Consider the following 15,196-nt stretch of genomic DNA (forward strand, 5'->3'; position numbering starts at 1 on the left):
ACTATGTTCAACCGCAATAGATTTCTTTTAGTTTGTAAGAGCATTGAGGTTTTTCAACTTAAGGGCTTCACATGGGCTATTCCATTTGCCAGGAATGCTGTCTCCCCACTCCTGGCCTAGCTCTCTCCATCTTCTCCTTCCAGGCTAAGCTTAAATCTCTCTTACTTAGAGAGGCCTTCCCTGACCACTCATGTTTCAGTTAGGTCTCTCCTATTATTCTCTTTCACTGCACCCTGCTCATCTCACCTATCACAATCTGTAATCTTATGTTTATTTTTATAATCCTTCCCCTGTCTTCTTTCCCATTTAGACTTCCAGCTCCATGAGGACAAGAATTCAGGGTGTTTTGTCACCTGGCCGTGGGCACAGTAGCCCACGGTAAGCACTGATCGAGCGAACAAGTGAAACTGTCAACAGTTGATGTGTGGTGGGGTCTGACTCCAGGGATCGTGCTTTCCCACACAAATCTGCTTCCCCTGATCTCTCGAAGTCATCCAGCAATGTTAAATTATAATCTGTATGTCTGCATACAAAGGCCAGATTTCCCCTAAAATTAGTTTTTTAAATGTCAAATTTATGACTTAAAAGGAATCACCATTAATTGCAGGAGACAGTCACTTAAGTGACATTTATGATGATATTGTAAGCAGGTGCACAGACTAGCACTGAATGTATGCTAACACCATGCTAAGCAATCCATGTGCATGATTTCATTTAATGCTCACAGTGTTAGGTATGATTCCATTTTATAAATGAGGGAAGAGAGACCTGGAAAGGAATTTATTCAAAGTCTTGCACAGGTAGTGGCAGAATCAAACTTGAACCCAGATTTCTTTCTTTGTTTTCACACCAAAGGAAAAGGAAGTTTGATAGCAGCCTGCTAGGAGGTCTATATATGAAAAAGAATTGCTAAAATTTAAATTTTAAAACTGCAAGGATAAAAGGGGTAGCAGGACCAATAAAAGCTTGTATTGTGCAAGAAGCATGGACAAATTTAAGTTTATTTTAGAAAGGCCCTACATATGACAAAAAGAAAAGAAATATTCCAAGTGATGGATTGGTTAAAGTAGTTCACCTTAAGATACTATTTAAAAAAAGGACATATTTTGATAGAAAATATTATTCTACATTAAAAGGTAGAAAATAATATTCATGGTATAGATATAAATGTTAAGCAGAATAGACAATTCGGGGACAGAGAACTGAACTAAGCTAGAGGCAGGCAGAGAAATTGATATTCAATGCCCCCCACTGAGTATTAGTGCAGCACACTGGTTCTCAAATTGATTGACACCAAAATTAGTATTCTGCAATTTGTAATTATATGTAGGAAGCCAGAGCACTTTGGAGGCATTTGATGGGTTCTCACGCAGGCAGCTTAATTGGTAATGAGATTTACGTGTTGTTGTTAGAGCAGCAGAGTGGAGGTTGAAGGGTAATATCCTCCTACCTGATTTCTTTCTAAAGAACAGATTGCTCTGTGTAATATGAAGATCGGATTAAACATAGATAGGAATATCTACCATTTTTTACACATATATAACTAGATAAAAATATTCTAGTAAAGTTTTTCAGTTTAAGAGTTAAATTATTACAGGTATCCTATATAATATTGGCTAAAATAGAATGAATCATTGAACTTCCTTTTATTCATTTCCTTAGATATTATTCATGCTCAAATATATGACAATTAGGTGGCATTTGCAAATAGGCACACCCTGATTGCCCACAGCTATTAAATGTCCTTATTAACAAGAGCTAATATACATATCCCATGTGGAATCTCAGTGAATCTTGAATTTTGTTTTCCTGTTCAAAATCATTTCCACTATAAAAGTTAGTTTTAAGAAGTCCAGTTCACAGAGAGTGTCCTTAGGCTCTATAACAGTGCTGTAATTTAAAATACTAATATCACTTATAAATATATTTAAATTCATTTCAACCTTACGATAGCTTGCAAAATAAAGATGGCTACAAACGCTTTGTAACTCCTCCCACTAAGAGGTGGAGTGTAACAAATCTGGACTTGGTTGTGTTACCTGCTTTGTCTAAAAGGACATTAGCAAACATGACAATAACCAAAGGTTTGAAAAGTGTTTCCATGTTGGGGCTTGCCCTCTCTCTTGCTGCTGTTGGAAGCCAGTCACCACTTACAGAAGCCCAGGCTAACCTGTTAGATGCTGGGGACATATGGCTCAGTCACTCCCATCACCAAGCTAAATGCTAGACTTGTGAGTGAGGAATTCCAGTGAGGAATTCCAGGAATTCCAGCCTCTAGTTGATCTTCCAGCTGAACATAGGCAGACCAGCAGAACAACCACCAAGCTGAGCCCAGCCCAAAGAATCAAGCAAAAAATCATCAGTTAACAAATAATTGTTGTTTTAGACCACTAAGTTTAGGGTAGGTTTTTTTTTTATGCAGCAAAACTAACTGATACAAACCCTTACTCAAATATACGGCTTCAATATATGTCAATACAGACATATCCACAGAACTAAAAATTTACCTAAAGACACTGTAAACTGATAGTGTGCATTAGTTATTTCATTAATTATGACAAAGACTTTTAGGATAAATATACATCATGTATTATGCAATAGTAAGCTACACTCTTGCCTGATTAAATGGTAAGTTAGACTTTCAATTAATACAAAGATTCTATGCCTTTTGGTTCAAAGGGAACCTTGTGTTTCTAGGAATTTTACATAGAAGTTCAAGATATAAGAATAGATGGGTGGCTTCAACTGTGAATTCAAAAAGGCAGAGTCATATAATCAACATTCAACTGGTCTTAACAGAAATTTGTACAAGCTAATTTTAAAAAATAGCTGTCATTATCTAGAGAAGCCACTTCATAGGCTAATTGCTTTTTAATCTTCTGATTATTTGTTATACATTATTAGACAGATTTTAGTGTTCTTTTGATCTATGTGACTATCAAATAAGTTCATGTACTTGTTTGTTAAAGCATACATGCTTAGGTACACATGATCTATGTCAAAATTATATGGTACTGACGTCAACCTAAAAACTGTCCACTTGCACCTTGCAGCTACTAATATGGTAACTAATTCCAACAAAATCAACATTTCCTCTGCTTCTCCAATCCTTCTCATAGCAGAGATCCTTTGTATACGTTTATTAATCTATTTGATTTCAGGCTGCATCTGTATACAACGAAACAGCACACTGGCATTAAAAAGTCCTCAGCCATTACTAATGACTTGAGCCAAACTAATGAGCCAAACTTATGACTTGTCCCTAATCCTGCCAGCTCCTTCAACACTAAAGAGTTGAAAAACAAAATCCTGCAGAGATTATTCATTTTTACTCCCCAAACTGTCATGTAAAGAGTGGCAATATTTTCCAATGAAGAAAACCAGAAGTTGACTAAAGTAGCTTACTAAGTTGCTTGAGACACATTAAGAATGCACTTCTTGGGCTTCCCTGGTGGCGCAGTGGTTGGGAGTCTGCCTGCCGATGCAGGGGACGTGGGTTCTTGCCCCGGTCCGGGAGGATCCCACATGCCTCAGAGCGGATGGGCCCGTGAGTCATGGCCGCTGAGCCTGCGCGTGCGGAGCCTGTGCTCCACAACGGTAGAGGCCACAGTAGTGAGAGGCCCGTGTATCACAAAAAAAAAAAAAAAAAAAGAATGCACTTCTTTGATATGTCCCACTAAAATGTATTTCAGCACACACACACACACAGAGTGCAGAGTCCTTTTCTTTTTTTTTTTCTTTTTGGCTCCCAACAAAGGTTTAAAGAAGAGACCCACTACAGGCTTCTATTTACTTTTAACTTTTGTGCATTTGAGATTTGACGTGGTCACAAGTTACCTTTCAGAAACATAAATGAAGTAACAGTTGTGCTGAACGAAAATGAAGGTAATTCTGGTGTCATCTGAACTGCTATACAATGCACTGCATTTTTCTCAAACTCAACTTTTCCAGCAGTATGCAAACGAGGCCCAGAACTTTAAGTGATATGTATCTGGTCCTTGGGGGAGGGAGAGGAAGAAACGGTTGGATAGATATTTTCAGGGGCAAACAAGGTACAGAAAAGTGGGTGGGATCTTGGTTTCCTGTTCATAAATTCTTCGAGAAATTTTTGAGCCAAAAGACCTCTATGAATTCTATGTCCAAGTAATCAATTCTGAACACATATCTCACAACCACATGTGACACACTGTCACAAAACTTCCACCAGTACACTTCCTGGCTAGGCAGACGTCAAGTAAAAGAGGCTGCAGTGAGAATCATTTTGTGATAGTTTTACATACTAAACTGGGCTTAACCTATGTCTCTCATTGTATCTTTGCTTCTAAGGGAATGTCGCTCTCTTAGGGATATATTCTACTAACCTCAGCAAGTTTAATATTTTCTAGTGGCCATTAATAGAGAATAGGGGTTCATATCCATCCACGGCCATCTAACAATTTTAGCACTTCTGACTTGTTCCATTAAGTGGAAAAGACTTCTGTTTACTTAGTGGTTCCTGCCCTGGATGACCCAGAGGCAAGAAGGGTCTCAGGGTGGAAATCTCTCTGCAAATCCCTCCTTCTAAATAGTGGACACTGCGGTGAAAACTTTAATAGGACACATCATTCCAGGGTCAGCTGACCCTCACCTATGAGTGTTGTCCAGGTGGCAGGGACACCACTTGTCACATTTGATGCCATAGAGCCCTTCTGGACACAGGCGCGCCTCACAGCGGTCGCCAGCAAAGCCTGCTTCACAGAGGCAGGAGCCGCTCACGTGGTAACACTTCCCTCCATTGACACATTGGCAGGTCTCTGCACAGCGAACTCCGTAGGTGCCAACGGGACACTCATCCTGGCACCTGTCATGCAGGAGGCGGGAGCATAAAATAGATTAGTCAGTGCCTTGTGGAAATACACAGTTGATTCAGATAGGCTTTGTTACGTTTACAATGATATCCTTTTTGGATTTGACATTTATTTGGTAATTGTACCATTACAGATATGAAAAGCATTAAGATAAATTATAGTAGTAACAGTAGTATGACCTGTTTAAAGAAATAGCAAAAACAAAAACAAAATAAAATTATGAGCTTGGGATGAAAAGCATGTTTTACACCTAGTCCTAAAGGCACACATAGCACTTTAGAAGATACCAGGAAAGGGAGAAGATGAACTGCCCTAGTGTGAGTTCCCAGCCCATCATTAGGGAATTAAAATATATGCTTTCTCTAAAAAAGAATGAAATAATACCATCTGCAGCAACATGGATGGACATAGAGGTTATCACATTAAGTAAGTCAGACAGAGAAAGACAAACATCATACACCACTTATATGTGGAATCTAAACAAATGACACAAATGAACTCATTTACAAAACAGAAACAGACTTACAGACATAGAAAACAAACTTACGGTTACCAAAGGGGGTAGTGGGCAGGGGGAGATAAATTAGTAGTTTGGGATTAACAGGTACACACCACTATATACAAAATAGGCAAACAACAAGGACCTCCTGTATAGCACAGGGAACTATACTCAATATCTTTTAATAACCTAAAATGGAAAAGAATCTGGAAAAGAATATGTATAATCACATTGCTGTACACCTGAAACTAATACAACATTGTAAATTACCTATCTTCAATTAAAATAAGATATATGCTTTCCCCATTTCAAAGAGAAAACTTTGTAGCAAACTTGAAACGAAATATTAATGCTCTTGGCTTTCACATTGACATTAATTTTTAATTTCAGCCATGTATCTGCTCTTTTCAAAGCTGAATGGCAATCACTGCTCCTCATTTAGAAAGTTATGTAGCTAAATAAACAAAGTCCTCCTTAGATGTGGGAAAGTCTGAGCTACTGAAATGAGGTGTCCTCAACTTCAACCTGGGGAACTCCTGCCAGGAGATGGTAGAGATGCTGGGAGTTCTCGAACACAAAATTTTTATTAAATGGGGTTTTGTCCTCTGTTGGGAAGAAGGGCTACTAAATAGTAAGAAAAAAGATTCACTTTATTGTCTTTTAAAAAATGGCCTAACAGTGTGGTCCCGGCATAAGGATATGCTCTAGGTAAGTTGGATCTGGTGGGAAGCTGAGTTGCTGGAGGGAATTGAGAAGAGAAAATCATCATGGCTCCATGGAACACAAGACTAGCTATCAGGCCAGCCAAGTTTCTTTCTGACCAGGCAAGGTGACTTGAAGGGACTTTCTGTAGCAGAAGGAGCCCTTTCTGCCAAGGGAGGGGAAGCCGGGGTCTCGCCTACCCAGAGTGCTGCCACAAGCAGGGTACCCTCTGTGAGTCTCAGCAGCCACTTCCCATGTGGCTCTCAAGTCATGCCAGACCCAGAGTCCAAAATGTAGGTCAGCACTGCATTTTTTCAAATGGGTACAGGGCAAGGGCAAGTGCATGATAATGAATCCAAGCAGACTTCAAAGCAACAGCAAAGAGGCTGAAAAGCAAACATTTTCCACAAGGCTTTGCATAGTTTTTAATGATAGGGTGTGAGGACTAACAATACCAAGGCTGGATGGGATTCTATTTAAGGGCAGAGGATAAATCTTGAGAACCCTTTGATATTTTTCTCTTTAACTCTGGTTCTGGCATGTATTTAGGGAAAAGGGCCTCTTGCAAATTTAGTTTCACAGACTCTAGACACCTTTAGGCTTGTCAATGGCAAAGTCTTCACATCAACCACTCAACAAAGCATTAGAAAAGTTCTGGAGTAATTGAACCAAGTTTATTTAGCAAAAATCAGACGTGTGCTGCAAAGGTACACATGAGTAAACTTATTTTTAGAGCAGAGTATTTTTTAAAGATACTCTATTTTTAACTTGTAAGAAGCTTTACTAAGCCAAGTCACTTAGTTTACTCCTTAAAGATGTAAACTTTGGAGAAAGAAATGCTATAGGACAATCATTGGGCCTCCTCATGGCTCCACTGAAGGCTGGCAAGACAGCTTGGCAACCTGTCTGTCCAGACATCCTTGCAAGGCAGTACCAGAAAAAAAGAAAAAGTTATGCTCAAGGTAAATAAAACCACTAAAAGAAACCCAAATGTTATGCTTTGGACTCCAGGATTTTAACTCAGGAAAAAGCACAGCTCTAAAAGTGGGGAACAGGATAAAAACGTGAAGCATGGAAAAATGTCTGCCGCCAAATGACAGGGGAGCAATGTGTCTATTCTGTCCTATCCTGGCAGGGACTTCCTTCTCTCTGAGAAAACAAAATCCATAATAGCTGGGCCTGACCCATATTTACCTTTCTAACATATACTTAAACATACTGAGTTTCTGTTTTAAATGGCAAAAAGCCATTTGAATTTTACTTACTGAAGTAGCCAGTAAAGTTTGGTTTACCTTCCCACTTGTTTTTTGTCAATGTTGTACTTGTAAGAGAATCCTATTAATAATAGTTATGTCTGCTTCCACCTACCACACCAAAATGGTAGGATATCTTTCTAGAAGTAGGTATTTTCCACCTTAAAAATAAATGCAATCATGAAGTAGCTTACATCCTTCTCATTGGCTGAATTAGAAGTCTTTGTCAAGCAGTCTTATCTCCCTTTTGGGCTTTTTCTAAAAGAAGCATCATTTCCCAACGAATTTTATGCCCTTAATGTTGCTTTTGTGGTCCCATGCGGAATAAGAAAAGTAATTTTAGAAGTCATTAAAAGAGGAAATATTTTCTTAGGAGAGATGGCAGAGAGGCAGATAAAAATACAGCAATAAATATTGGCCATAGTAGAAATATGAAAATGTGAAGTTCCTATTTTATTTTTTTAGATTTTGAATAATACCCTGGAATTGGGAAAAATGGACAAGCATTAAGTAGAGATAACCTCATAAAACATGACACCAATACCCAAACCAGTGAGGGTCGCAGGCTTGTTTGAATATCATTTTGATTATCATATTGCATCTCACTGTTAACTTATGGAAAAGGAAGTGAGTTAGCACATAAGGGGCGCCAGCTTCCTTTTTCTCCTTTGTCCTTTTGAGCATGGCCCTCCAAGAGTGACCTGAATAAATGGGCCAAACCATGATTTAGTGTGAAAGAATCACATTCCTCATTAAACTGGGATCAATAGATAGGCTGCCTACCTTTCAAACATCTAGAACTGCTGCTCTGGGGAAATATAAAGAACACTGGGAAAGAGCCAACTTTTCCACAATCCCAGAAGCAGGAAAGAGTTCCTCCACTGAAGGCCAGTTCTGCATCCCCCAATTCCTGTCTCCAATTTTGGACTTCACCTCCTTTGGCCCACATTCTTCTTCACTTTCAGGGTGGTACAGAAGACAGCATGGCAGGCTGGCTTCACCTTAACAGAGTCCATAACTGATCCACGGATCTCTCCACTTAGCTAATGCGTAAGGAGCACCAATTATGTACATGGACTCATGCTAGGCCATCAAAGGCCCCAGTGCGATGATGCCATGACAACCCATCAGCATTAAGAACATTCTTTTAACCCCTTCAGAAGAATTTTTGTGAGGATCTGAAAGCCATGCTCTCACCACTCATACTTGGCTGTGCCGCATGAGATTTCCTCACCACGCTGTCCTCTCAACCGTCCCACAAACCCTACAGCCTATTATGGGGGCATCCCATGATCTGCTCTGCCTGCTTACAAGGTGCCCGTTTTGTTTGTTCTGTTTCCTCTCTGGCTGGGAGGGCCGTCACCACATCCTGGGTACGCTCTGGGCCAGCTGCCTACGGTGGTACCTGTTTCCCTCTGATCTGACCTCAGTGATCAAGTTTCGCTGACTTCTCAAAACAGGGGAAATGGCAAGTCCCCAGGCCTTTGGGCTGCTTTCCCCACACCTCCTGCCACAGATGGTTCTATAACCACTTATTATTTCCCTTTCACGATGACAAATGTGCTTGTTGTCATTGTGTTGTGTGTGTGTGTGTGTGTCTGCATGTGTTAACTCTTGAACCCAGATAGTGAGAGCAGAATTGAAAACAGGAGTCATGTCATCAGTTCATCGGAAAAACAACAGTTATAAAAACAAGTCAAGAAGCAAGTTCCCTCTTCACTTTCCTTCTCTTTCTCTAGCTCTTTGCCAGCTTTGCCTCAAATCTAAAACTCACCTGAATATTAGCTGTTATCCCCTTTCCCTGTATGTTATGTTCCCTGTATGTTATCCCCTTTCCCTGTATCATGTAAAGACGAGTATAAGCCGGCCTGTATGTTTGTTGATTTTGTGTTTCCTTGAATTTGAGACTTAAATCCCTACAGGGCAAGAAAACCATTATATTTAAATTTTTAGGGTCCAAAAATATTACACAGAACTATTATTTAGGGTTCTGCTTGGTCCCATGCCTCTCCCTTCCTGACTTATCTTTCTATATTAAGATATTAATGCCACATGGATCCAGAACTCATCTAACAACATCATTTTCCAAAATACAATCATAAACCAGGATGTAGGGCACAAAAACTTTCTGAGTAGCCCAATTACATGTTGTAAAAACCATGTGCTAAAGGTGTCAATACTTCATAACATCAAAAAACTAAGGAAAATATGTAGTTATATTAACAAAAGATGAAAAAGTCTTTAATGAAATTAAACAGATACTACTAACAAAAGTTCCTAATAAAAATAGGAATTAAAAAAAAAAAACAGGGCTTCCCTGGTGGCGCAGTGGTTGAGAGTCTGTCTGCCAAAGCAGGGGACACGGGTTCAAGCCCTGGTCTGGGAAGATCCCACGTGCCGCAGAGCAACTAGGCCCATGAGCCACAACTACTGAGCCTGCGCGTCTGGAACGTGTGCTCTGCAACAAGAGAGGCCGCGACAGTGAGAGGCCCGCGCACCGCGATGAATAGTGGCCCCCACTTGCCGCAACTAAAGCCCTCGCACAGAAACGAAGACCCAACACAGCCAAAAATGAAAATAATTAATTTAAAAAAAAAAACACTACTCAAGGGGACTTCCCTGGTGGTCCAGTGGTTAAGATTTCACCTTCCAATGCAGGGGGTGCTGGTTCGATCCCTGGTCGGGGAGCTAAGATCCCACATGCCTCGCGGCCAAAAAACCAAAACATAAAACAGAAGCAACATTGTAACAAGTGTAATAAAGATTTTTAAAATGGTCCACATCAAAAAGAATCTTAAAAAAAAAACCTACTGAAGCATGAAAAAGACAGTAACAAACATGAAACTATACTGGAGCCATTTCCAATAAAATTAGGAAGAAGACAGGAATTCCCACTATTACCTCTATTTGTCAACATTCATTCAGAGGTTTAAATTAATGCAACAACTCAAGAAAATAAAATAATCATTACAAATCTTGAAAAGAAGAGCCTAACTTGTCTTTATTTGTAGATGATAAAATAACCATAGTATTTGCTAAAAATAACATGAGAATTAACTAAGAAGTTTGGTAGGGTGGCTAAATAAAAAAATATTCAAAGGCAAGTTCTTCTTTATCCAGAAATATCTAATTAAAAACTTAAATGGGGGCTTCCCTGCTGGCACAGTGGTTGAGAGTCCGCCTGCCGATGCAGGGAACGTGGGTTCGTGCCCTGGTCCAGGAAGATCCCACATGCTGCAGAGCGGCTAGGCCCGCGAGCCATGGCCGCTGGGTCTGCGCGTCCGGAGCCTGTGCTCCACAATGGGAGAGGCCACAACAGTGAGAGGCCCACGTACCGCAAAAAAGAAAAAAAAAAAAAAAAAACTTAAATGGGATTTTTCAAAAATTACAAAATACTTATAAAAAAATGTAATAAGGAAGTGCAGAGTCTAAGTGTGTGTGTGGGGGGAAACACCCTACAGTATCTTATTAAAAGTCATAAAATTAGACCAGAATTTTAGAAAGAAAAAAATTAGAGAGGAAGGTTAAAGGAATTCTTAATTCACAGATATCACCAAAAAAATAATGATACCTAGTATCTATATAGCTTCTAGACATCACTCAAATAATCGCTAGTATTTATACAGCTCATAGAAATCATTCCACTACAATAATAGCTAATATCTGCAAGTTTCAGCACTGTTTTAAATGCTTTAATGTACTCATTTAATCCTTATAACAACCCTAGAGGAAAGTACAGTTATTTATTTGAACATTGTAGATTAGGATGTTTCCAAGGACACAGGTTCCAAAATCTTTGTTTTTGGCTATTATACTCTCCTGCCTCTCAAGCCTCTTTCTCTAATTTTACGCACACATCTAGCAAGCTTGGTTATCAAGTCTTCCAGAATGCAACAGATTAAAGAGCTAATTAGAAGCCGTAAAAGCACTCTGGGTAACAGTTTACCACCTAAGACAAAAAAGGACAAGCAGTGGGTGTAAAAACCACGCACCACACGAGCATCACGTGCGACCAGAGAGCCCTGTGAGTCCCACGGGGTCTTACTCTATCAGCACTGCACAATGAAACAACTGCTATTCTTCTTTTTTTTTAATCCTTTTTTAAAAACATCTTTATTGGAGTATAATTGCTTTACAATGGTGTGTTAGTTTCTGCTGTACAACAAAGTGAATCAGCTGTATGTATACATATATCCCCATATCCCCTCCGTCTTGCATCTCCCTCCCACCCTGTCTATCCCACCCCTCTAGGTGGTCACAAAGCACCGAGCTGATCTCCCTGTGTTATGTGGCTGCTTCCCACTAGCTATCTATTTTACGTTTGGTAGTGTATATATGTCAATGCCACTCTCTCACTTAGTCCCACCTCCTAGAGAAATGGAAATAAAAACAAAAATAAACAAATGGGACCTAATGAAACTTAAAAGCTTTTGCACAGCAAAGGAAACCATAAGCAAGACGAAAAGACAACTCTCAGAATGGAAGAAAATATTTGCAAACGAAGCAACTGACAAAGGATTAATCTCCAAAATACACTGCAGCTCATGCAGTTCAATATCAAATACACTGCAGTTCATGCAGTTCAATATCAAAAAAAAAACACGACTGCTATTCTTAAGAGTACACAGCATCATAAGAAGGTAACTTTATGCCTGACATACTTTTTTTTTAATTTAACTTTATGTTTTTATACAGCAGGTTCTTATTAGTCATCAATTTTATACACATCAGTGTATGCATGTCAATCCCAATCGCCCAATTCAGCACACCACCATCCCCAGCCCCCCCGTGGCTTTCCCCCCTTGGTGTCCATACATTTGTTCTCTACATCTGTGTCTCAGCTTCTTCCCTGCAAACCGGTTCATCTGTACCATTTTTCCAGGTTACACATACATGCGTTAATATAGGGTATTTGTTTTTCTCTTTCTGACTTACTTCACTCTGTATGACGGACTCTAGGTCCATCCACATCTCAACAAATAACTCAATTTTGTTTCTTTTTCTGGATGAGTAATATTCCATTGTACATAGGTACCACAACTTCTTTATCCATTCGTCTGTTGATGGGCACTTAGGTTGCTTCCATGACCTGGCTATTGTAAATAGTACTGCAGTGAACATTGGGGTGCATGTGTCTTTTTGAATTATGGTTTTCTCTGGGTATATGCCCAGTATTGGGATTGCTGGATTATATGGTAATTCTATTTTTAGTTTTTTAAGGAACCTTCATACCGTTCTCCATAGTGGCTGTATCAATTTACATTCCCACCAACAGTGCAAGAGGGTTCCCTTTTCTCCACACCCTCTCCAGCATTTGTTGTTTGTAGATTTTCTGATGATGCCCATTCTAACTGGTGTGAGGTGATACCTCACTGTAGTTTTGATTTGCATTTCTCTAATAATTAGTGATGTTGAGCAGCTTTTCATGTGCTTCTTGTATGCCTGACATACTTTTTAAAGATACCTAAGTACACATCCCATTTTAAAATAAATCTATCCAAAAATCTTTAAAATGTAAAAAGTATTGGTGCTTGAAGTGGTTGTCCTAAACACTTAACTGTGTAGAACTCATCCATCATGGGTTCTGATATTTTATTATTTTTTTAAAATAAAATATAATATCTTCAATTCACCATTGCTGTATCTTCAATTCACCATTGCTGTCTGTGATCCAGTTTTTATGCACTGAGTTGGGAAGGAATCTGTCAAACACACTGATACCTTACAGATGCTTCTTGGATGATTACAGAATAGTCACAGACAAATGGTAGTAAACGTGTTCCCTGGACCCTCCAAGCTCTCCTTTCACACCGTTACAAACAGTCAGAGAAGCACAAGGATGTCCCTTACCGTTCCCCTGTGTATCCGGGACTGCAGTGACATTGGCCCGTGGTGGCATCACATGTCCCTCCATTATGGCACTGACATTCTTGTGAACAGTTCTTTCCAAAGCGACCCTCGGGGCAAGGCTGACCACACACTGTGCCCTGCATTCAAAGAGACTTGGGAAATTAGATGGGCCTCCAGCCAGGGAAGGGCCAAAGGAGAAGGGAGAAAAGAGGGGAAACAAAAAGGGAGGAGGGATATAGGAACAGGGCTGCAAGAAGATTAGATAAAGGAGATTTTAGAACACGTACACTCTGTTCATCATCTCGAAAGTGTTAGAAATTCTAAATTGACTTATTTGCTTAGTAAGCCTAAATCTCAAGATATACTCATAGGTGGCAGAATAGTAATCTTAAGAAATACCTATATTAAAAAAATAAAGTTACATCAAATTATTATGGAAACCTAAGGAATTTACAAATCCTCCTAAGTATTCTTCCTTGTGCCTTACATGTACAGTAAGTCAACAATACTTATTGAGCATCCATTACATAAATGACAACATCTGGCCCAAATGGAATATCCAAATGCTTCACCATATGTTCTAGAGAAAATAAACTTCATCACTGGTTTTATTTCTTATAAGGAAGCATAAGAAAAGACTGACATTTTTTGTACCTGAATTAATGATAACGTTGCCTAAGAAATACTTCAGCAGAAATGAACCTAGACATTTTATTTCAGAAGAAAATACACTTTTATTTTCAGCAGGTTCAACAAACATTGTTGGGCCAAGATCAATAGGAAAGCCTATTTCCTGGGGAGAAAAATCGAGAGAGTAACTTGGACACATCTCCTCACCCTAGAGGCTGTCTGTCTTGTCAGATACTGTCATATTTATTCCAGTACTATGTGGAGAAGCAGAAGATACTTTGCCAATAAGTCAATGAAATATTCTACTACTTTCCACTTCACTCGTCTACATAACTTGGGCTTGTAGCTTATCATCTATTTACTGGAGTTACTGTTTCAGCAAACAACATATCCCAAGTAACAGGAATTTTTACAATGTTTTTAAATGTTGGAAGCTGTTGCTTTGTCCTCCTTCTCTATAAAAAAGACAGACTGTGAGCACCCTGATATTGGAGGCTAGCGAACACCAGATGGTTTTGTAAATGTTTATTCTGGGTAGTGTAAGAAAATACATTTCCTCTAACTCCTGGCTATCTACAAAGGCAGTTGGTGTGCTAATTAAGTCTCCTCTGGTGGTTTCTAGTTATCTACCAATGAGGAAAGTTCTTCCAGAATCTTGGAACTGAAAAAGCCTTCGAGAGGTGATTCAAATCAATACTTAACTGAGAATCATCTATGTGCCAGGCATCGTGCTAAGCTCTGAGAATCAAAGATAAAGTCGCAACCTTTAATTAGCTCACAACACGGTGAGGGGGAAAGATGTAAAAATAGCTCTGACTCCTCCATTCTAGCATAACATATTAACATGACTAAAGTAATAACACGCCTAGGGTTAATCCATGATAAGCAGGGGTTCTGGTGAAAATTCTCACTCTCTCAGGGACTAACTACTCACATTTTGCAATGGTCCCACATAAGCTTCAGAGATGCTGTTGAAATATTATTTATAAATAAGGATTAATGTCCTACTTAAAGCTATTTGCTCACATTATTCCTATTAGTTGAAATACATACATGTGTATGTGTGATAGGAATATATATTCATCATGAAAAGTACCTAGGATGATTGCACAAAGAAAATGTTGTAAAGAGAAGTGTAAGTTGGAAGCTCAGCTATGCACATAAAAAAATGACCTGAAACATTCAGTAAGAAACATCTATCAAGGTAGGGGCCCCAGAGTATTGGGGAGGCTCCACTGGGCTGATGGAGAGGGCCATCTGCCCACCTACTGGGACTCACGGTCCAAGCTTGTGGTTACCGCTATCCCACATCATGACCACCCCAACCCAGAAGAAGAACAAAGCTTCAATCTCAAGATGAGGCAACTCTACAGACAATGTCTACACAAAAATCCTAGGAGTAACATGCCTATAGC

General features: G+C 39.4%; 1 protein-coding gene across 1 annotated transcript in view; it reads right to left on the reverse strand.

The window, feature by feature from the left end:
* MEGF10 (multiple EGF like domains 10) overlaps positions 1-15,196 on the reverse strand; it is a 161,389-nt gene that overhangs the window by 41,592 nt on the left and 104,601 nt on the right. Inside the window, exons 8-9 of the mRNA XM_060006961.1 lie at positions 13,152-13,288; positions 4,628-4,840 (exon numbers count right to left, since the gene is read on the reverse strand). Of these exons, the coding sequence (XP_059862944.1) occupies positions 4,628-4,840; positions 13,152-13,288 (350 nt within the window). The remainder of the gene's footprint in view (positions 1-4,627; positions 4,841-13,151; positions 13,289-15,196) is intronic.

The sequence above is a fragment of the Delphinus delphis genome, chromosome 3 (assembly GCF_949987515.2).
Source record: "Delphinus delphis chromosome 3, mDelDel1.2, whole genome shotgun sequence".
NCBI classification, from domain to species: domain Eukaryota; kingdom Metazoa; phylum Chordata; class Mammalia; order Artiodactyla; family Delphinidae; genus Delphinus; species Delphinus delphis.